This window comes from Salvelinus fontinalis, chromosome 13 (genome assembly GCF_029448725.1).
Source record: "Salvelinus fontinalis isolate EN_2023a chromosome 13, ASM2944872v1, whole genome shotgun sequence".
Classification (NCBI taxonomy): domain Eukaryota; kingdom Metazoa; phylum Chordata; class Actinopteri; order Salmoniformes; family Salmonidae; genus Salvelinus; species Salvelinus fontinalis.
Window position 1 is genome coordinate 49,284,347 of NC_074677.1, and position 20,928 is coordinate 49,305,274.

General features: G+C 40.8%; 1 protein-coding gene and 1 long non-coding RNA gene across 2 annotated transcripts; one reads left to right on the plus strand and one right to left on the minus strand.

Moving 5' to 3' along the window:
• The first annotated feature begins 1,100 nt into the window (after positions 1-1,100).
• Positions 1,101-3,435, plus strand: LOC129868856 (uncharacterized). The gene is made up of 2 exons (XR_008761826.1): positions 1,101-2,102; positions 2,339-3,435. It is a non-coding gene; the product is annotated as an uncharacterized LOC129868856 (long non-coding RNA).
• A 3,539-nt stretch (positions 3,436-6,974) lies between these two features.
• On the minus strand, positions 6,975-14,334 carry LOC129868857 (claudin-7-B-like). Its single transcript, XM_055943169.1, has 4 exons — positions 13,834-14,334; positions 8,369-8,533; positions 8,189-8,273; positions 6,975-8,018 (listed from the first exon to the last, which is right to left on the minus strand). Exons 1-4 carry the CDS (start codon positions 14,054-14,056, stop codon positions 7,859-7,861), a joined length of 633 nt encoding a protein of 210 aa, XP_055799144.1. The 5' UTR covers positions 14,057-14,334; the 3' UTR covers positions 6,975-7,858.
• Between the last annotated feature and the right edge of the window lie 6,594 nt (positions 14,335-20,928).

Consider the following 20,928-nt stretch of genomic DNA (forward strand, 5'->3'; position numbering starts at 1 on the left):
ACGTTTTGAGTTTGACATGACGAAAAAATAATAAAATCAAATCATTATTTGTGGAAATTACACTTTTTTTTTTTTTTTGTATTCTTCCCTTCACTCATTATTGGTGCTGTCGACCACACAACTTAAGAACAATTGCTAGTCGTTCGTGTTAAATATCGTACTAATTTGAGTGCCCCTGATTTATGTTTACTATGTTGCATCTATTCTTAACTGCTAAGCAGGTAGCTTAGCGGTTTAGAGTGCTATACCAGTAATTGAAAGGTCACTGGTTCAAATCCCCAGATCAACTAGGCACTTAACACTAGTTGCTCTTATAGGTCACTCTGGATAATAATGATGTAAACGAAACCAGGCTGGGTAACTAGTCTGACCTAAGAACAATGTCCAATTGCTGGCACAAAAAAATGGTAGAAGTATGTTGTTTTTAGAAAAAGGGGCGTACCAGGGTAACTGATTATAAATAAATGTTTCGAAATGACCAAATATTTGATCAACTTACCTCAGAATAATTTTATTAGAGTGACTTAAAAAATGTTGATGAGCATTTTAACTCTTGTGCACCCAACATGGTCAGGAAGATATTAGGGTCACAACACCAAAACACTTCATTGCATTTTCCCCTTTTATCGACCTCTCATTTCCAAGAACTGAGGATGTCCAGGAAGGACATTAATAATGGAGATGTGATAATCAATCATAGAACTGTCCTGCTACTTTGACAAATCCTTTTACACGTGGGCTATAATTGCAGCAGGGGAGTGAATGGACAGACATGTTGGACATTAGTGTGTTGAAAAAAAATAACAGCTAGTCCTGCCATGTTGGAAAGTCCAACATTCTCTCACCATTAGAAGCAGGATATGACCTTCATCAGATACGTTTGATGACTCATACAAAAAGAAAGACCAATTTAACACATCTAAATGAATAAGACCAGATGTCTGAAATATGCAGGCCTATTCTGTGACTGTGTCTGCCAGAGCAATGTCTCTTCTACCTCCACCCAGTCAGCTAAATGGAGGCACACGTTTAATGCTGTGACTATGATCAGATTTACAACCTCTATGGTCTCTTTATTATTTACCTGTTTGTAATGGAATTCCATAAATACGAGTGTATGAGTAATCTCATACTCATACATCGAATTTTTTTAACATGTTGCCACAATTCCCGCAACTTCAATTCGTTCAACATGACGCTATCAGGTGCAGGTTTGGGAAATCCCGGATTGTAATAACGCATTTATCATTAACGGTCTACACCTTTAAGACGTCGAAACTGTGCGTACTGGGAGTGGGCATATGTTCAACTGCAAAATCACAACAACACATCGCAATGGGGAGTATGTGAAGAGGACTCTCTGCAATGACCACTAGTTATAAAAAAGGTTTGAAATGATGTACAACAATATTTTACCAGATTATCTGAAAAGTGAATCATACTGAAACCATATTTATGGTGAAATGCATTTGGGATAAGTTTGGCGCAATGGTCGATCAAGCGTCTTGGTCTGCAGACGTCAACAAATTTAGTGTGACAGTTTCACGGGCTGATATTTTTCGTTTTGATTTGCCTCTAGAATGTTGTAATTTAATAGTCTGACATTTCTGGCAGAAATGTGTGGTGGATCCGCAGGGATACAGTGCCGGCAAAGTGTGAAATATGTATTCAGTTGATTTTCATGAGTTTTGTTATGTACCACATTCTCCATTTTAACTACGTCTTTAGCCAAGAACAACGACATTTATCTCATCAACACAAATATCTGCCGGTATCCTGCATGCTGTACTGTTGTGGAAGCAAGGACAAGGAGAAGCAGCGCTCGGACGCTGCTGAGGTGTCGAGAATTCTACAGACAGAGAAAAACCGAAAGAACCGTGAAAGCGCACCTCAACCACTGGAAATGTACGGAATAGCGGGAATACCCGAGTTTCTACCCCCCTCTGGCGTACTCCAGCCCAGCTCAGTAATCCCACTCGAGTCTGGTGAGGTTCCTGGTTTGGGGTGTCGATTCAACAGGGGTGTGCTGAGCTTTGACTCCCCCCAGCGGAGACGAGGCCAACGGGCCCCGAAGCTAGGGCAAATAGGACGGTCGAAGAGAGGTGAGTGCGGCAGATGAAGCAAGCAAAAGATAAGGAACGATAATTGAGACGAAAGAAACTGAAAATATAGTTTGTCTAAAATATAGTTTCATTCTAGGTTTACCGATAAAATAACTAAGTTAGTCTGACCAGAATATGTACTTATTTTAATTGTATGATTCTACAGAATCAGATGAACCTTGTATGTCTTTTTTCCTGCTTTATATATATATATATATATATATATATTTTTACAGTGGTGATAGAGGATGAGGACTTGGATGACGTCATGAACAACAATGGCCTCCCCATATCAATCAATATCTATCCTGTTGCCTGAACAATGTCAGACTGTCCAGGCCTCAAGAAGCTATCGTGCTCATTTGTGAAATTCTGACACGAGTACCACTTGTTCTGGACCATACCCAGTTCAGGTGCCCATTGCAAAGTTTACAATAGCAGCATGCGCATCACCTGTAGTTTAGCTTTTCCTGGGGGGAAGGTGGGTGTCCCAAGGAAATAGAGAGAACACAGTGCATCTCTGCTGCTGTTCTGGTTTTGAACAGGGGGGGGAGCAAGTTGGATAGATTTGGAGCCAGACAGGCTGAAACATAAGCACACGCGAGAAGGCCCGACCCATCAAGACCTGCCCCTAAAAAATGAGTTGACTTATGCCTTTTCATTGTTTCACATATTGTGTTGACAAATACACTTTATTTTAGCCTTTGATGTCGACAACACTGTCTCGTTTTGGTGCAAATGAAGTGTCTGTAAAATCTGTTCTAAAACATGATAGATATACTGTAGACTTTCATTTGTCATGCATGTCCTAATTAGAAGCTTAGTAGGCCTATACCCTGCCTATGTTGTAATGTATTTTATTTTTACCTTTGAGTTACTAGACAAAGGAGTTCTCACTGTGAACTAGTGAACTTCTATGTATCCATGAATAGAGGTGTAAAGACACCTTTTTTTCAAATGAGCTTCTTGTCCAATGTCCTTCACCAATCGCCATAATAATCTAATTTGGTCAACAACAAAAAAAATCATATGACATTCAGACAAGTTGCCTACCTCTGCTCTTGGAGTTTGGAGTATCATTCGTTTTGGTGGTTCATGCAAAAACCCAGTTACGAATCAGAACGATGAAGTAGATCGCAACATGGAGGAGAAATTTGGTAAATGACTGACCAAGCTGTGAGGAATACATTGTTGATATGGAACCATTGGTCAGTTTGGCTCAGACTTTTTCCTGATAGCTGTAAAGTTATACAATTATATCACTAAAACTTCAACTCCAGTTACAGTAATTCAATTCTCATTAAAACAAAAATAAATTATATGCTTGGACTGATACTGAAGTGGGTGTTTTTTTTTTTACACTTTGCATGAAAGAGTCTGATAAGTGGCATGTATTATTGTAAAACCTTGATTATACTTCTTGGAATGTGATATGCTGTTGTATAGTGATAGTACCACCAGATGGTGATAAAGTCAAAGGAACACAGTGCTCTGCCCAGAACTTTTGTCTCACTCAACTAGTACAGACTTGTAATTCATTTGGAATAAAAACCTGTTTGGGTAGTCTTTGGAAATGAACCTATTTTTGGGTAGTCTTTGGAAATGAACCTAAGTCACGAGATCACTGTTGAAGACAATGAGAACATTTTTGGTTTGAGGAGAAGTGATATTTTGGTAGGCAAAATGTAGATCTGAGATAACTTGGTGGATGTACCCTTCCCTACATATTTATTTGGACAGTGAAGCTAAAACATTTAATTTGGCTCTATATTCCAGCATTTTGGTTTTGAGATCAAATGTTTCAAATGAGGCGACAGTACAGAATGTCACCTCTTATTTGAGGGTATGTCAAATCAAAGTCTGTTGGTTGCATACACAGATTTGCAGCTGTTATGGCAGCAGGTAAACTAGTTGTTAGAGCGTTGGGCCAATAACCGAAGGTCGCTAGGTTGAATACCCAAGCCGACAACGTGAATAAATACTTTGATGTGCCCTTGAGCAAGGCACTTAATCCTAATTTGCTCCAGGGGCACCGTACTACCAAGGCTAACTCGAGAATACAGTATATACTTACACAGTGAGTAAACAACAGAATATGAGGTGACCCATGTTCAATGACTCTGTAAATGAAGAATTAGTCTCAAGGTGCAGGGCAAAGTACCGGGCAGGCAGCCGGCTAGTGATGGCTGTTCAACAGTGATGGCATGAAGATAGAAGCAGTTTTTCAGTCCCTTCTGCTAGATGGTAACAGAGTGGACAGACCGTGGTTTGGGTGACTGAGGTCCTTGATGATGTTATTGGCCTTCCTTTGACACCGAGTGCAGCGTGCACCCGGTGATGCGTGCCCCCCATGATGCATTTTTTCACACATACACTAGGTTCATCACTCCAGAGAACGTGTTTCCACTGCTCCAGAGTCCAATGGAGGCGAGCTTTACAACACTTCAGCTGAAGCTTGGCACTGCCCATGGTGATCTTAAGCTTGTGTGTGGCTGCTCGGCCATAGAAACCCATTTCTTGATTTGTTGGAAAGGTGGCTTCCTATGACGGTGCCACGTTGAAAGTCAGGGCTCTTCAGTAAGGCCATTCTACTGACAATGTTTGTCTATGGCGATTGCATGGGTGTGCGCTCAATTATTTTACACCTGTCAGCAACGGGTGTGGCTGAAATAGCCGAATCCACTAATTTGAAGGGGTGTCTATATACTTTTGGATTTAGTGTATCCGTTTACAAATCAAGCACTTTATTTATCTAGTCCTCCCATCTGAAGGTGTCATAAGTATTTGGACAAATTCAAAATACTATAAAGTAGTCAAACGTTTAGTATTAGGTTCCATATTCCTAGCACACAATGACTACATCAAGCCTTGAAGTTTGTTTTGGTTGCGTTTCAGATTGTGCCCAATAGAAACTAATGGTAAAAAAAATAATATTGTGTCATTTTGGAGTCACTTTTATTTAAAGAATAGGTTTCTGAACACTTCTCCATTAATGTGGATGCTACCATGGATACATATAATGAATGAATCGTGAATAATGAGAAAGTCTGAGGAACTAAAAAAAGGGACTTAGAACACTAGGACACTAAAGAGGCCTTTCTACTGACTCTGAAAAACACCAAAAGAAAGATGTTCAGGGTCCCTGCTCATTAGCGTGAACGTGCCTTAGGCATGCTGCAAGGAGGCATGAGGACTGCAGAGGTGGCCAGGGCAAGAAATTGCAATGTCTGTCCTGTGAGACGCCTAAGACAGCGCTACAGGAAGACAGGATGGACAGCTGATCGTCCTCGCAGTGGCAGACCACGTGTAACAACACCTGCACAGGATCGGTACATCTGAACATCACACCTGTGGAACAGGATGGCAACAACTGCCCGAGTTACACCAGGAATGCACAATCCCTCCATCAGTGCTCAGACTGTCGGCAATAGGCTGAGAGAGGCTGGACTGAGGGCTTGTAGGCCTGTTGTAAGGCAGGTCCTCACCAGACATCACCGACAACAATGTCACCTATGGGCACAAACCCACCGTTGTTGGACCAGACAGGACTGGCAAAAAGTGCTTTTCACTGACGAGTCGCTGTTTTGTCTCACCAGGGGTGATGGTCAGATTCACGTTTATCGTCTAAGGAATGACCGTTACACCGAGTCCTGTACTCTGGAGCGGGATCGATTTGGAGGTGGAAGGTCCATCTTGGTCTGGGGCAGTGTATCACAACATCATCGGACTGAGCTTGCCATTGCAGGCAATCTCAACGCTGTGCGTTACAGGGAAGACATCCTTCTCCCTCATGTGGTACCCTTCCTGCTGGCTTATCCTGACATGACCCTCCAGCATGATAATGCCACTAGCCATACTGCTCGTTCTGTGTATGATTTCCTACAAGACAGGAATGTCAGTGTTCTGCCATGGCCAGCGAAGCGCCCGGATCTCAATCCCATTGAGCACGTCTGGGACCTGTTGGATCGGAGGGTGAGGGCTAGGGCCATTCCCCCCAGAAATGTCCGGGAACTTGCAGGTGCCTTGGTGGAAGAGCGGGGGAACATCTCACAGCAAGAACAGGCAAATCTGGCACAGTCCATGAAGAGATGGACTGCAGTACTTAATGCAGCTGGTGGCCACACCAGATACTGACTGTTACTTTTGACCCCCCTCCCCTTTGTTCAGGGACACATTCAATTTCTGTGGAACTTGCTGAGTTTGTCCCAGTTGTTGAATCTTATGTTCATACAAATATTTACGCATTAGGTTTGCTGAAAATAAACACAGTTGACTATGAGGACATTTCTTTTTTTGCTAAGTTTATATTTCACTGGTCATCCCCAAAGCCAACACATTTCCTTCCAGTTCTCTGCTGCCAATGATTGGAACGAATTGCAAAAATAACTGAAGTTGGAGACTATTTTTCTCCCTCACTAACTTTAAGTGTCAGCTGTCAGAGGAGCTTACCGATCGCTGCACACAGCCTATTTGTAAATAGCCCATCCAACCAACCTCATTTGTTTTTCCTGCTCTTTCGCACACTAGTATTTTTACTTGAACATCCTCATCTGCACATATCACTCAAGTGTAAATTGATAAATTGTAATTACGTCACCACTATTGGCCTATTTATTGCCTTGCCTCATTTGCACACACTGTATACAGATTTTTCTATTGTGTTATTGACTACTTTTGTTTAACCCATGTGTAACTTGTTTTCATCGCACTGACTTGCTTTATCTTGGCCAGGTCGCAGTTGTAAATGAGAACTTGTTCAACTGGCCTACCTGGTTAAATATATATATTTTAAACTTTTCAGCCGAGTTCACATCTGGTTGATTACAAAGCAACCTACCTAGTCAGGATAGGACTAGACAAGACTATAGAAACATCTCTGCATATCATGTATTGCATCCCAAAGTATTCCCAAAACCACAACTTTATTTACAGAAGCCAAATCTCATAAAAATATCTAAAATAACACCTCTTAAAAAAAAAAAACAAGTTGAATATTCTGAATGTGACAGCAAGGATTACAATTGTACCGTCTCATTGAAGCACACTTAGGGTAGGCTACTAGCTAATAAAACAAAAAAATACTTGACCAAAGGGAGAGTATGGAGTCAAATGTGTCACCAAATGCATCACACTGATTTCCTTTACCACTGATAATGGCAATAACTGAACTACAGCAAATAGCCTGTCAATCTTGTAAAGACATGGAGGACTCCGTCCCAGACCCTCAAATCATACAAGTCTTGACTGGTACCTCGTATTGTGTTCTTTTAGGCATTGAAATAAAAATATCTAGCATAAACATTAAGTCAGACAACAGATGTCCATCTGGCTCCTAGAAGATGTGGGAGGACTGGCTATTGTAATGCAATACCAAATCATGGCCCTTTCATCATTACAATCATCTGGCCTGTCCATGTAGCCTACAGTAATAGACATGGGGAAAAGTGGAGCGATGGTGAGAGGGGGATATAAAACAGTCTCCCAGAGGCAGACGCTCACCATCTGCTGTCTCTTACAAGTAAATATCATTAGTCCTCAAAAACAGTAACATAAAACAGATCTTAAAATGACATCCTTACAATATCATTGAGGGTACACCGCAGATGAAATGTAAAACATACGTAGTTCAAAAAACACAACACTATCTAGGTGGACTTGGCAGAGACCAAATGACAAGGTTGAGTTGGACCGATGCAAGTTTGTTTCCCTTCAGCCTCCAGGCAGCAGGGCAGAGGGGGGGGGGGGGGGGCTCATGCTCAGACAAATTCCTTGGTGCTGCTAGGGGGGCGGGTGGCGGCGATGGGGTATTTGGGTGTAGGTTTGCCCTTGGGGCATGATGCTGCGAGCATGGCACCGCCGATTATGTCCAGGAAGGCTCCAGCCCAGGCAATGAAGATGGCTAAACCAAACTCATATCTAGAGGAGAAGAGGGTTTGTGTTGGTATCAATACAATTACATGCGTGACAGAAAATGGACCGCAACTTATATCATTCACCAACTCCAAGACGGTGAGTTAATGATTCCAGGTAATAAGAGGGGCAATAAAGAACGGAAGGAGGCCATAGAGGGATTCAGCAGTACTTACTTGGAGTTGACAGGGGCGAATGGATTGTAGAACTCTTTGATGATGTTATTAGCAAACCACGAGCAGGCAATAGTTGCAGACAGAGCTATGGAGAGGGAAAAAAATGTTAGAGGTTAAAATATCCGATCATACAGAGAATTAAGAGCAACTGACATATCCTCCGATTTCAAGGTAACTCACATCCAATCAGCAGGATGATGCCTCCAGTCATGGTGATGCGAGACTTCTTTATTTTGTCATCTCCTCCACAGTTGCTGCACTTCATTCCCATGGTTGCCACCCCCAGTCCAGCCACGGTCACAATGATGCCCACAATCATCAGGGCACGCGTTGCCTGGAGGGCGCCTGTAGAGGTGGGGAGGACAGGGTTAATACACCAGGTTATCCCTTTAGGGTGATATGCCCTACTAAACATTATTTGAGCTTTTTTCAACAGAGAGACAGGTTATAGTTTAATAGAGGAAGGAGAAGTACAAAGGGTCTAGTGAATGAATGACCATGTTAGTTGACAAATGTTTGATTTATCCACACAGACTTGAGAATTCTGCCACAAGTTGTTTTGGTCATAGGAATAAAAGGCTTAACTTAATTTATATGCATGTTTAGCTTTAATACCCAGGTTAAGACCCGAAAGCAGTAGCCACTGAAACCATTCCACACTCATCTCCTGTCTCTGCCTCAACCACTCTCTCCTGTAGGCAGGTGCATTACATGGAAATAACCCGGTTTTGCATGAACGTTGCCATTGAGAGCTTCCGCCATTTTAAAGTACTCAAGTGGGTGGGGAGCGATCAGACAATGATCAGAGCATAGTCTTCTTCAAATTGGTTTGTCTAGTTTGTAAATGGCTTTAAGCTATATGTCCGCCGTCTAGTGGCCGCAATAAATGAATGACAAGATTTAGTTCAAAACTCGAGCCCTGCAAGTGGTGGTAAGTCACCAATATTAGCTTTACAAACATCAAAAGAAGGTGTACTACTTTTAGAATTAGATTGCCTCAATGGTGCTGCCCATGCGGTCACAGACGCCACAATGGCACAGATACAACATTGCGATCTCTATAAATCTCTATGTGTGCAACAGAAACCATCTCCAATGGAAACCCTCGAGGGTAGAGTGTGTGGGTGGGTGATTCTCATGAAACCAGTTTTAAAATGTCTGTAGCAAATTGAGAAACAAACCATGATGCATCTGCAAAAATCAACTACCATTCTGGAGGGCTAAGATCACATTTTAGGGAAAGTGTTATTTTAAATACATAAATGTGCCTGAATTGTACAATTTCACCTCAAATTCTCATTACCGTAAAGCGTCCGGAGTAAAAACTTTACACTTTAGAAAAACCAAATGTTTCTGTAGTTTGTCCATAATCATAAAAATTGTTTACTAGTAGAAGTTAAAGTTAAGTTTACATTAAACTAATATTTTTTGCGTAAACAGTGTGTGAACATCTGTCATTACCATAACACTTAAGTTCCTGTAAAAAAACTCCAATCAGTTTCTAAATAAAAAGTTTAGTCACCCATGATGCATCTAGGAGTAGTCAGATGAGCACAGCGAGTTAATTTATTTGCTTATATGCCTTTAGACTAAGGTTCTTATTCTCAACCACCACCTTTACCCCACTAAAAAGATCAAACTGGGGAAAAGTGATTTTATAATTTCATTTGAAAGAAATATATATTTTTCAGGCTTATGTTTAACTCAGGCCTTTTCATAACTTTAGGTATTTTCTTAACTGCATTGTTGGTTAAGGGCTTGTAAGTAAGCATTTCTCAGCACATGTAACAAATAACATTTTATTTGATTCATTAGGGTAGAAATATAACTATTAGAAATACTGATTTGCTTAGCACTTTTTTGGACTTGTTATGTAATGAGAATTGTGGAAAAATGCATATTATCTGAATTAAACAAAATAATAACTATGAAATAGTTACGTAAAGATCCTAATCTCAGTAATTCAAGAGGAAATTGTGAAAAATTACTGAACATATCTTTATTTTTACAGTTTCGTGAGAATGACCTGTGTGTTTGTGTGCCACCCCTCCCTGGCTCAGTCAGCAAGCCAGGAACCAGTCAGACCAGTCTTGAGACCGGGGGAGTTGGGTTTCACTGAGGGAGACACTCCCTCTACATGCCGCTAAAAACATGTCCTTCCTCTATTGGCTAGCTAGACCCTCTTACAGCAGATAGATATGGATTTAGCTTACAACTGCCATTGAGCACATTCATAAGAGCCCAAATCAAAATGGCTGCCATTTTATAACCCCCCCCCCCCCCAAAAAAAAATAAAAAAATAAATAAACCAGGAACCATTTAGACAACATAGCAACATTTGAAACTACTAATAAAATGTGGCCGTGGTTCTGAAACTCCAATCGGTATTGGCATGAGAAACTGTAGGCATACTCTGCAATCCTCACTTACCAGGACAGCATGAGGACATTAAAGTAATCAGTTGGCACAACCTAATGCCTTATTCATATCTGGCAATATTTAATCTCCCGGCTATCAGCGGAATGAAATTGATATCAAGCTATTATTTTCTGACTTGTTACATCCGACCACTGGTTTGATAACAGTGTTTATCAGAACTGGCTTGTGTTCATGTTTGCAGATACGATAAAGCATTCAAGCAAAAGAGAGTAAGCGATAAGGAGTCTATTAAAAAATACAGCCTTATCAAAAGGTGTTGTTGATACACAAGTCAAACAAAGTACTTTACAGCCACTAAAAAAAACTACCATAAACAGTCTAGGGAACTCAAGCAGACAGAGTCTGGGAGCATAGGGAACTTCACAGGTGTACCATCGGTGAAGTGTCATTAGACATGAGTGGAATAGATGGCACGCCCGCAGTAAACCACACACTTAACTCTACATCTAGACAGCACAGGGTCTATACTGATGAAGAGTAATGGAGGACACATTTTTACATTGAGATAGTGGATAGAGAAATGACCATAGGATACATTTACATTTTACAAGACTAATTGATGAGATACAGGAAGGATCAAGCAATTTCAAAATCAGGGGGAAGTGGTCAGTAAGTGTACTGTAGTCAGAGGCTAACATGTTGCTGTAGCTCCATGTCTAAAATATTTCAATGTCATGATTTACGGTGTTTTGGTATAGGCTAATCATATTCTAACAAACCCCGGAGATTGATCTGAAGAGACCGTGCAGAGGAAAGGCTGTAAAAGTGAGCGGGCTATTTAAAACAAGGGACTACCAGGTATACAATTACCCTTGGACACTGAGTTGAGTAATAATTCTCTCCATAATACAACAGGGCCCAGTTTCCCAAAAGTATCTTAAGGCTAAATTCATCGTTAGAACCTTTGTAGGAGCAACGTTAAATCTCCGAGCTGTTTCCCAAAACCATCGTTATTAACGTTGGACTTCAAAACATTCGTAATCAAATGCCTGCCTCCCACTCGTAGAACAGCGAAGTGCGCAATTGGACGCATTTTTACCCTCCTAAGTCACTACACAACGCGAAACATGACTCGGTCCCTCTGAAAGCCGATAACTTCAGAACAAAGTTGATTAAAGTCGCCAATGTCTTCGCAATTAATACAAAGATGCTTCAAATTAGGCTATAATGTAAACAGTAGGCTATAGGCCCATTTTTATCATATTGAAATAGCCTACATTTAGTTTCCAATCAATTGAGTTATATTGTGTTACTTGTAGGCAACGGAGTGTACACTATCTCAAAATATTTCACAATGTGTAGCCTAACGTGCGAAATGTGCCGGTGATTTAATGCATTTGTTATTGGGTGGCCTAAGCTTTACAATTAGCTTAAATATTTGCAGCCATGGGTGGTATATCTCTAGGAACTGATCCGTTGTCAGTACTGTGAATTAATGGTGACGTTAGGGAAAGATTACGGGAGAAAGCGGATCCAAAAGCTGCGCTCACTTTTGATCCTACCAGTATCGACATGCTCCAATGACGCACTTAGCGACCACTCTCTGCGTGATGTTTTGGGAAACGCATCGTCGGCCCTTGTAGGAAGCGCCATCGATATAGGGAAATCGGGCCCTGGTCATTATTAGATCATTCGCCTACTAAACTGATCTTGGTCTTTAGTGGGGTAGGATGAAAAAGGATTAAATTGCTGCCAGTTTTATTCAATATAGGTTATAGAATGTATAATGTGTGCTCCTTGCTAACAGTTCTCTGTGCACGAAGTTTCATACAGCACCACCTCTGCATATGGAGTCTATTCACTGGCGTGTTGACAAAACAGAGCACGATAAACGTGATATTTACCCCCATGCCTGCAGCTCGCACACCCTTGATCACCAACTTGGTCTCAGAGTATTTCCTATTATTCTATATGATTCATCCAAGACACTCCATTTAGTATGAAATATTACGTTTCGAATAGTATGTATTAATTTGTGGATGTCCATTACCCATTTCATATGACATGTTACAAATCACAAGCTGTACAATATTCCAATTTGTTGTGGCTAATGTTAATTAGCTCCAGGGGTTAAGATTAAAAGTTAGGGGAAAGGCTAGCCAACATGTTAAGTATACTGAACAAAACATGTATAGTGTTGGTCCCATGTTTCATTACCTGAAATAAAAGATCCCAGAAATGTTACTTATGCACAAAGCTTCTCATTTTGTGCACATCCCTGTTCGTAAGCATTTCTCTTTTGCCAAGATAATCCATCCACCTGTGACATATCAAGACGCCGATTAAACAGCATGATCAATCAGAACTTGCTGTAAAAAAATAAAAGCAGTGTTCAGCTCATCATCATATTAATTTCAGTGTTCCAGATTTACGTTTACTATGTTACGTCTAATATGAGACTAGTCTGCAACACGCCCATGGAGCACTAGCCTATACGGGTTTTTCCCACAGGCAGAAGAGGACAATGAATGACTGGATAATCATTACCGTGTTAACAGCACAAACCAGCCATAGCCACGAACCAATGTGAATACAAGTCATTCATTCAGTGGCCTGTGTTTGATTATATCCCCAGATTGCTCTCAGAGGTTAGATAGTGAACTGAAATTGAGATAAATTAAATATCCCCCCATAAGGAAAGGGATAAAGAATTTAAAATGTATAGCACGCAGAGGGTCTGAGTTGAATAGTAAATGGACAAAGCAACCAAAAGTTTACATTGAGCATGACACTAAATATGAGTCATAAATCCAGCAACAAGGTGTCGATTTCATAGTATTATCAGGTTTCCAATCATACATGGCGCATGCTAGCCCTTGTCATGAATCTGTCCCATCAAATTACACAAGTGTCATTGGATGAAGTAATCTTCTGAAGGGGGCAGTTTTGTTAAGAGCAGCGATGTTTGGTCTGAACAACACGCATCGCTTGCAGTAGGTTTTGGGGGCTTAATTAACGAAATTTCATAAATCGGTGTGAAATGATTTAAAAAAAAAAAAAAAAAAGGTTCAATTCATACACACCTTTATTGGGCAAGGTGCATGCCTCATTCACATAGCAGTGTTAATTCCCTCGCCTTAAATTCATACAGCATGTTCAACATAATACGTTCTATTGCACTCATACCACTAAGATCCATACAGGGGCAAGGCAAACGTTCAATACACACACGTTTATAAATGAAAACAAATTCTTAGCCTACTTACTGTCAAGTTGCAGAATTGAGTCGTAGACTTTGCATTGGATCTGGCCGGTGCTCTGGAATGCACAAGACATCCATAATCCCTGGTACATAGACACTGCTGTGATGATGTTGTCCCCGACATAGGCTGACATCTTCCACTGGGGCAGGATTGTGCCTACAATTAACCCGATCAGACCCAGTAGCGACAAGGCAAAACCCAAAATCTGGAGTCCCGAGTTGGCCATTATGAACTCCTTGAATCAAACTGAGTTTTAGGAAAGTCACTGTCCTTGTGAAACCTGTAGAAAGTCAAATTGTTTGGCTGGAACAAAAAGGAAATTACTGTCCACCTGGTTGAGAAAAGTAGTCCTCCACGCGTTTACACAATGGATATCTTAAAAAAAAGAATGTATTTGTAAATCTGTTGTTTTAGAAAGTAGTCTGCGAAATATAAACCCAATTTGGTAGTTTTGCCTGTAAAATGCAAAGGGGACTATTTCTCAGGCACCTGTTGAATAGCCGCACCTTGAATATAATGAGGATTTGTCTGAGAATGGGCGTTTTTTAAAGTAGCTTCCTCCTCACAAGGGGCGGGGGATGCGCACAGTTTCGAGTCATCAACAGGTATCTTGAAGACCTGAGGTTTCATGATGTCACGGTATCAGTCACAGCAGAATAGACCCGAACCGCAATATTTTTTTAACGAATGTGATTGTGTGACTATTCTTCCTCGAATCATTTGGTGAGTTTACTACATTTCTTGTATTGTTTTCCATAAATCAATGGCTGCAACTCCTGTGCTCAGACATAGGCTAGCTAGGGCCTATCCCAGGGCACAATGAATTATATTTTCCAGTTTGCCATTTAGCTTGAAGTAATGTGTTATTTTTCTCTCCACTGCATTGGATGACGAAAGATGCCTCCAGGAAACACTGTTTGCATGGAGATGGTAAGTTTGTCACCCCAAACATCCCATACTGAAACTTAATATTTGAAATACATGTATGTAATATATGTACTAGAATTTAAAATAAATATATATAAATACATTTATTACTCGTGTCACATATTTCATAAATCTATTTCTTATATTAAATTTTGCCCATTTAAAAAACATATGTTTTAATATTTGCCATATGTACATATATTTACATGTATTACTTATCCATATGTGGTAATATGCATTTTACAGACATGTATTATTCAGATAGTTATTGACCATATATGCAAATGTGTGGGCTAGAAATACATGTTGACAACATGCTGTGGTAGCTAGCAAAGTATATTCCAAAATATATTTCATAAGTATATGTTGACATTTATTTTTATGAAATACAAGATGTATACATTTACCTTAGATACAGTAGTTAGGCAACATTCAAATGCAATGCATAACACTAAAAAGTTCAACACTATTACACAATAGCATGCTGTAGTATACTTTGAAAAGTTTTAATGAATGACTCATGACTGACAACTAAAGGAGTGCTTTTAATAATCTTTATTTTCAGCTCAAATAACTTGGTCCATTGTTGAATTGTGGCATAGGAGTCACTGGAAGGTTGCATCTGGGGAAAAAAGGAAAAATAGTACAATTTACCAGTGCACTTCTCATCTGTTTATGAAAATAAGGTATTTAAAGATAAAATTGATACTTACAATGCAGATTCCTTCACCTGGTCCATTACCAGACTAAGGGTGCGTTCCTAAATTCACTTTGGAGTACCAGAGTGCGCTCAGAGTGCACTCTGGGCATTTGTAAATTCAGAACGTTGTCAGATTGTAAATTAGTAAATTCAGAGCGTTTCGCTCTCAAATTGTTCAGAGCGCACACTGGACGCTCTGGCCGAGGAGAAGGTTTGATCCGATCGTTCTGACCTCACAATGGCAGTCAAGCACCCAAGCTAACTGGCTAACGTTGGCTTGCTAGCTACTTCCAGACACAAATGAGAGAACACCTCACTCTGACCATTTTACTCGCCCTAGCAGAGCTGGTTAGGCTGTATTCATGTTATCCAGAGCTTTGATGACTGGAACTGTGCTGATGGCAACGATTTAAATATGCTTTAAAAAAAATAAAAAATAAATCCCCTTTTCTCCCCAATTTTCGTGGTATCCAATCGCTAGTAATTACTATCTTGTCTCATCGCTACAACTCCTGTACGGGCTAGGGAGAGACGAAGGTCGAAAGCCATGCGTCCTCCGAGGCACAACCCAACCAAGCCGCACTGCTTCTTTAACACAGCGCGCCTCCAACCCGGAAGCCAGCACCGTGCACCTGGCCCCCTTGGTTAGCGCGCACTGCGCCCAGCCCGCCACAGGAGTCGCTGGAGCGCGATGAGACAAGGAAATCCCTACCGGCCAAACCCTCCCTAACCCGGACGACGCTAGCCCAATTGTGCATCGCCCCACGGACCTCCCGGTCGCGGCCGGCTGCGACAGAGCCTGGGGGCGAACCCAGAGACTCTGGTGGCGCAGTTAGCACTGCGATGCAGTGCCCTAAACCACTGCGCCACCCGGGAGTAAATATGCTTTTTTGCCGACGTTTACCGACACCAGCCATATTCAACGGGTGTTGAGTTCGTAAATATATCAGTTATCAGTTATTCTGCGCTCTGGAACACTGAGACGAGAGTGCTCTGAAATCGGAATAAACAGAGCGAATTTACGAACTAAGTTAACAGTTACCCTGTGGATAATGCAGACGGAGAGTCAGTAAAACAATTACACATGATGAAGAATAAGGTGTTAATGTCCATGAACACATTTGTATTTAATTGGTAACTAGCTAGCTAAATGAAACAAAATTATAACTTATATTGGCTGAGGTCTATGCATAGGCCATTGATCCTTCAAACCAGAAGGATCCACTGCAGGGAAAAATGTGATAATTCTTTTGCTAGAAATAATCTTATCCAGTTCTAGCTAGCTATGTTGCTGTCAGAGAAACCACAGCTAGAACAAGGAGCTAGGATTAGTTGTGAAAATCTTTGGAGAAACCCAGCCCTCACTATAAAGCTACGTAGCTAACTAGCTAGTAACAAGCAACACATTGCTTGGCAGGCATCAATTAATGAAAGACCTAACCTAACTAAAATGTTTTGTAATGTTAACTGGACACTCAAACATTAGGGTTTCCTTTAGTTAGGGGAGCATTCTATCTATGTTAGCAAAAACCTTCTGAGAACCTTTTTAGAATGTTTTGATGTTAAAGTTAGGAGAACATTTCCTTAATGTCAAGCATAACTTATCTAGAATGTGGTTACAATGTCCTCAGAATATACAACATTAATGTTTATGGGACATTGCAAGAACATTCATGTCTCCAGTTTTCTGAGGGTTAGAACAATAGTCCATCAACGTCACATCAAACATACACAACAAATGGTTTCCATGTTCTCAGACTATAAGATATGAATGTTCTAGACACATTAAATGAGAACATGTATGTTGGTGGGAATTTGATGGAATATTCTCCTAACCTACAGAAAACTGGACACATTAATGTTCTAGTGAGACTCTTAGGGGAACATTATCTAAATTTGTGGTGACATTTGATGTCATGATTATTTGCATCAATCCAGCTGCCATTTATTTAGCAAACTCCATCACGTGAGCTACAGAAAGGGTAACTACAACAATTTCTTTGATTTTTCCCAGACCTTAAAAGTTGTCTCCTAATGTGGTTCAAGCATTGTTGTGGACATAGAACATACATTTCTTTTATTAAAAATTGTAACTTTGAGAGCAAAAACCTGAAAAAAATGGGTGAATTGCTGACAAATTTGACACGCTCATTTATCTACGCTACATGACCAAAAGTATGTGGACACCTGCTCGTCGAACATTTCATTCCAAAATCATAGCCATTAATATGGAATTGGTCCCCCTTTTACTGCTATAACAGCTTCCACTCTTCTGGGAAAGCTTTTCACTAAATGTTGGAACATTGCTGCAGTGACTTGCTTCCATTCAGTTGCAAGAGGATTCGTGATGTTGGGCACTGATGTTGGGCAATTAGACTTGGCTCGCAGTCAGCATTCCAATTCATCCCAAAGGTGTTCGATGAGGTTGAGGTCAGGGCTCAGTGCAGGCTAGTCAAGTTCTTCTACACCAATCTCGACAAACCATTTCTGTATGAACCTTGCTTTGTGCACAGGGGCATTGTCATGCTGAAACAGGAAAGGGCCTTCCCTAAACTGTTGCCACGAAGTTGGAAGCACAGAATTGTCTAGAATGTCATTGAATGCTTTGGCGTTAAGATTTCCCTTCACTGGAACTAAGAGGCCTAGGCCCAACCATGAAAAACAACCCCAGACCATTATTCTTCCTCCACCAAACTTTACAGTTGGCACTATGCATTGGGGCAGGTAGAGTTTTCCTGGCATCTGCCAAACTCAGATTTGTCCGTCAGACTGCCAGATGGTGAAGCGTGATTCAGCACTCCAGAGAACGCGTATCCACTCCTCAAGAGTCCAATGACGGTGAGCTTTACACCACTCCAGCCGACGCTTGGCCATGCGCATGGTGATCTTAGGCTTGTGTGCGTCTGCTCGGCCATGGAAACCCATTTCATGAAGCTCCCGACCAACAGTTCTTGTGCAAACGTTGCTTCCAGAGGTACTTTGAAACTCGGTAGGGAGTGTTGCAACCGAGGACAGACGATTTTTACACGTTATGCACTTCAACACTCGGCGATCCTGAGCTTGTGTGGCCTACCACTTCGCGGCTGAGCCTTTGTTGCTCCTAGACATTTCCGCTTCACAATAACAGCACTTACAGTTGACCAGGGCAGCTCTAGCAGGGCAGAAATTAGACTAACTGACTTGTTGGAGAGGTGGCATCCTATGATGGTGCGACGTAGGAAGTCACTGAGCTCTTCAGTAAGGCCATTCTACTGCCAATGTTTGTCTATGGAGATTGCATGGCGGTGCACTCCATTTAATACACCTGTCAGCAATGGGTGTGGCCCGAAATAGCCGATTCCACTAATTTGAAGGGGTGTCCACATACTTTTGTATATATAGTGTATTTCAATAGAGGCCTACCGTTAGCCTACTTGCACAGTACAGCTTGGGTTTGCCTGAATGTGAAATACTAATATGGGATTAATCATTTTAGGTCATTCAGAGTACGTAACTGTTTCTCATATAATTTTTCACACAGGGCACCTTTCCTTCGAGCCGTTTGTGAAGTTTTAGGTACATTTGAGTATTCCCACTTCTCCAGGCACCACTACACCACTGACTAGAGTAAAATAGTAGCCTGTGCTTTATTATGTTTGTAATTGGGGTTGTTGTTGTTCCTGCATGTCTCTCTTTCTCAATATCATGTCACTAAACACTTCTTTAATACAAGGTAACACAACATTCAAAGACGAGGTTGCAAATTAGAGTAGGCTAATGAATACACCCTAGGCAAAGACCATGGCAGAGACTGACCTGGGGTGTATTCATTACGTCTTGCAATGGAAAACGTTTACTGTTTAAGAACGGAAGCAAATGGAACAAAATGGGGAGGGACCTATATGAATTTGTCCAATAGAAACTCTTGTTTTCGTTGCAAAACGTTTTCTATTTATAGTAAACAGTTTCTGTTGCAAAACGTTTCGCAACAGACACAATCAAAGCACAAGAATTTAGCAGGCAAACGTACAGGAGGGATACAACTTAATCACCCTAAAGATGTGTTGCCCCAAGCCAGGATTAATGAGAACACAGTTCATGTTGAAGTTGTGGAGATTACCTGCCAATCACCAGTGGTTTAAAGTACTTAAGTAAAAATACTTTAAAGTACTACTTAAGTAGTTTTTTGGGGTATCTGTACTTTACTTTATTATTAAAATGTTTGACAACTTTTACTTCACTACATTCCTAAAAGTACTCCTTACATTTTGAATGCTTAGCAGGACAGGAAAATTGTCAAATTCACACACTAATCAAGAGAACATCCCTGGTCATCCCTACTGCCTCTTATCTGGCGGACTCACAAAACACAAGCGCTTCGTTTGTAAATGATGTCTGAGTGTTGGAGCATGCCCCTGGCTATCCGTAAATGTTTTAAAAATAAAATAAAATTGTTCCGTCTGGTTTGCTTAATATAAGAAATGTGAAATTATTTATTTGACTTTTGATACTTAAGTATAATTTAGCAATTGCACTTAGTTTTGATACTTAAGTATACAGTTGAAGTTGGAAGTTTACACACACATCAGCCAAGTACATTTAAACTCAGTTTTTCACAATTCTTGGCATTTAATCCTAGTAAAAATTCCCTGTCTTAGGTCAGTTAGGATCACCACTTTATTTTAACAATATGAAATGTAAGAATAATAGTAGAGAGAATTATTTATTTCCGCTTTTATTTATTTTTCTCGTTTTACTGTGGATATAGATACTTTTGTACCTGTTTCCTCCAGCATCTTCATAAGGTCCTTTGCTGTTGTTCTGCAATTGATTTGCACTTTTTGCACCAAAGTACGTTCATCTCTAGGACACAGAATGCGTCTCCATCCTGAGCGGTATGACGGCTGCCTGGTCCCATGGTGTTTGTAGTTGCGTACTATTGTTTGTACAGATGAACGTGGTACCTTCAGGCGTTTGGAAATTGCTCCCAAGGATGAACCGGACTTGTGGAGGTCTACAATTTTTGTCTCTGAGGTCTTGGCTGATTTCTTTTGATTTCTTTTTAGTATTTTACTGGGTGACTCATTTTCTATGAAGGTATCTTAACTTTTTCTTAATTGTGACAAATGGGTACAGCATTCTACTTCCTGAAGAAGCATGTGCTAAACTACAGGACTGTTTTGCTAGCACAGACTGGAATATGTTCCGGGATTCTTCAAATGGCATTGAGGAGACCACCACATCAGTCACTGGCTTCATCAATAAGTGCTTTGATGACGTTGTCCCCACAGTGACTGTACGTACATACCCCAATCAGAAGCCATGGACTACAGGCAACATTCACACCGAGCTAAAGGGTAGAGCTACCGCTTTCAAAGACCGGGACTCTAACCCAGAAGCTTATAAGAAATCCCGCTATGCCTTCCGATGAACCATCAAACATGCAAAACGTCAATACAGGACTAAGAACTAATCATACTACACCGGCACCG

Excerpts from the sequence above, each read along its gene's own strand:
- LOC129868857 (XM_055943169.1), bottom strand. The coding sequence starts at position 14,056 with ATGGCCAACTCGGGACTCCAGATTTTGGGTTTTGCCTTGTCGCTACTG. Across the intron at positions 8,534-13,833 it reads CTCAATTCTGCAACTTGACA|GCGCCCTCCAGGCAACGCGT; the intron begins GTAAGTAGGCTA and ends CCACCTCTACAG. Across the intron at positions 8,274-8,368 it reads CATCATCCTGCTGATTGGAT|CTCTGTCTGCAACTATTGCC; the intron begins GTGAGTTACCTT and ends CCCTCTCCATAG.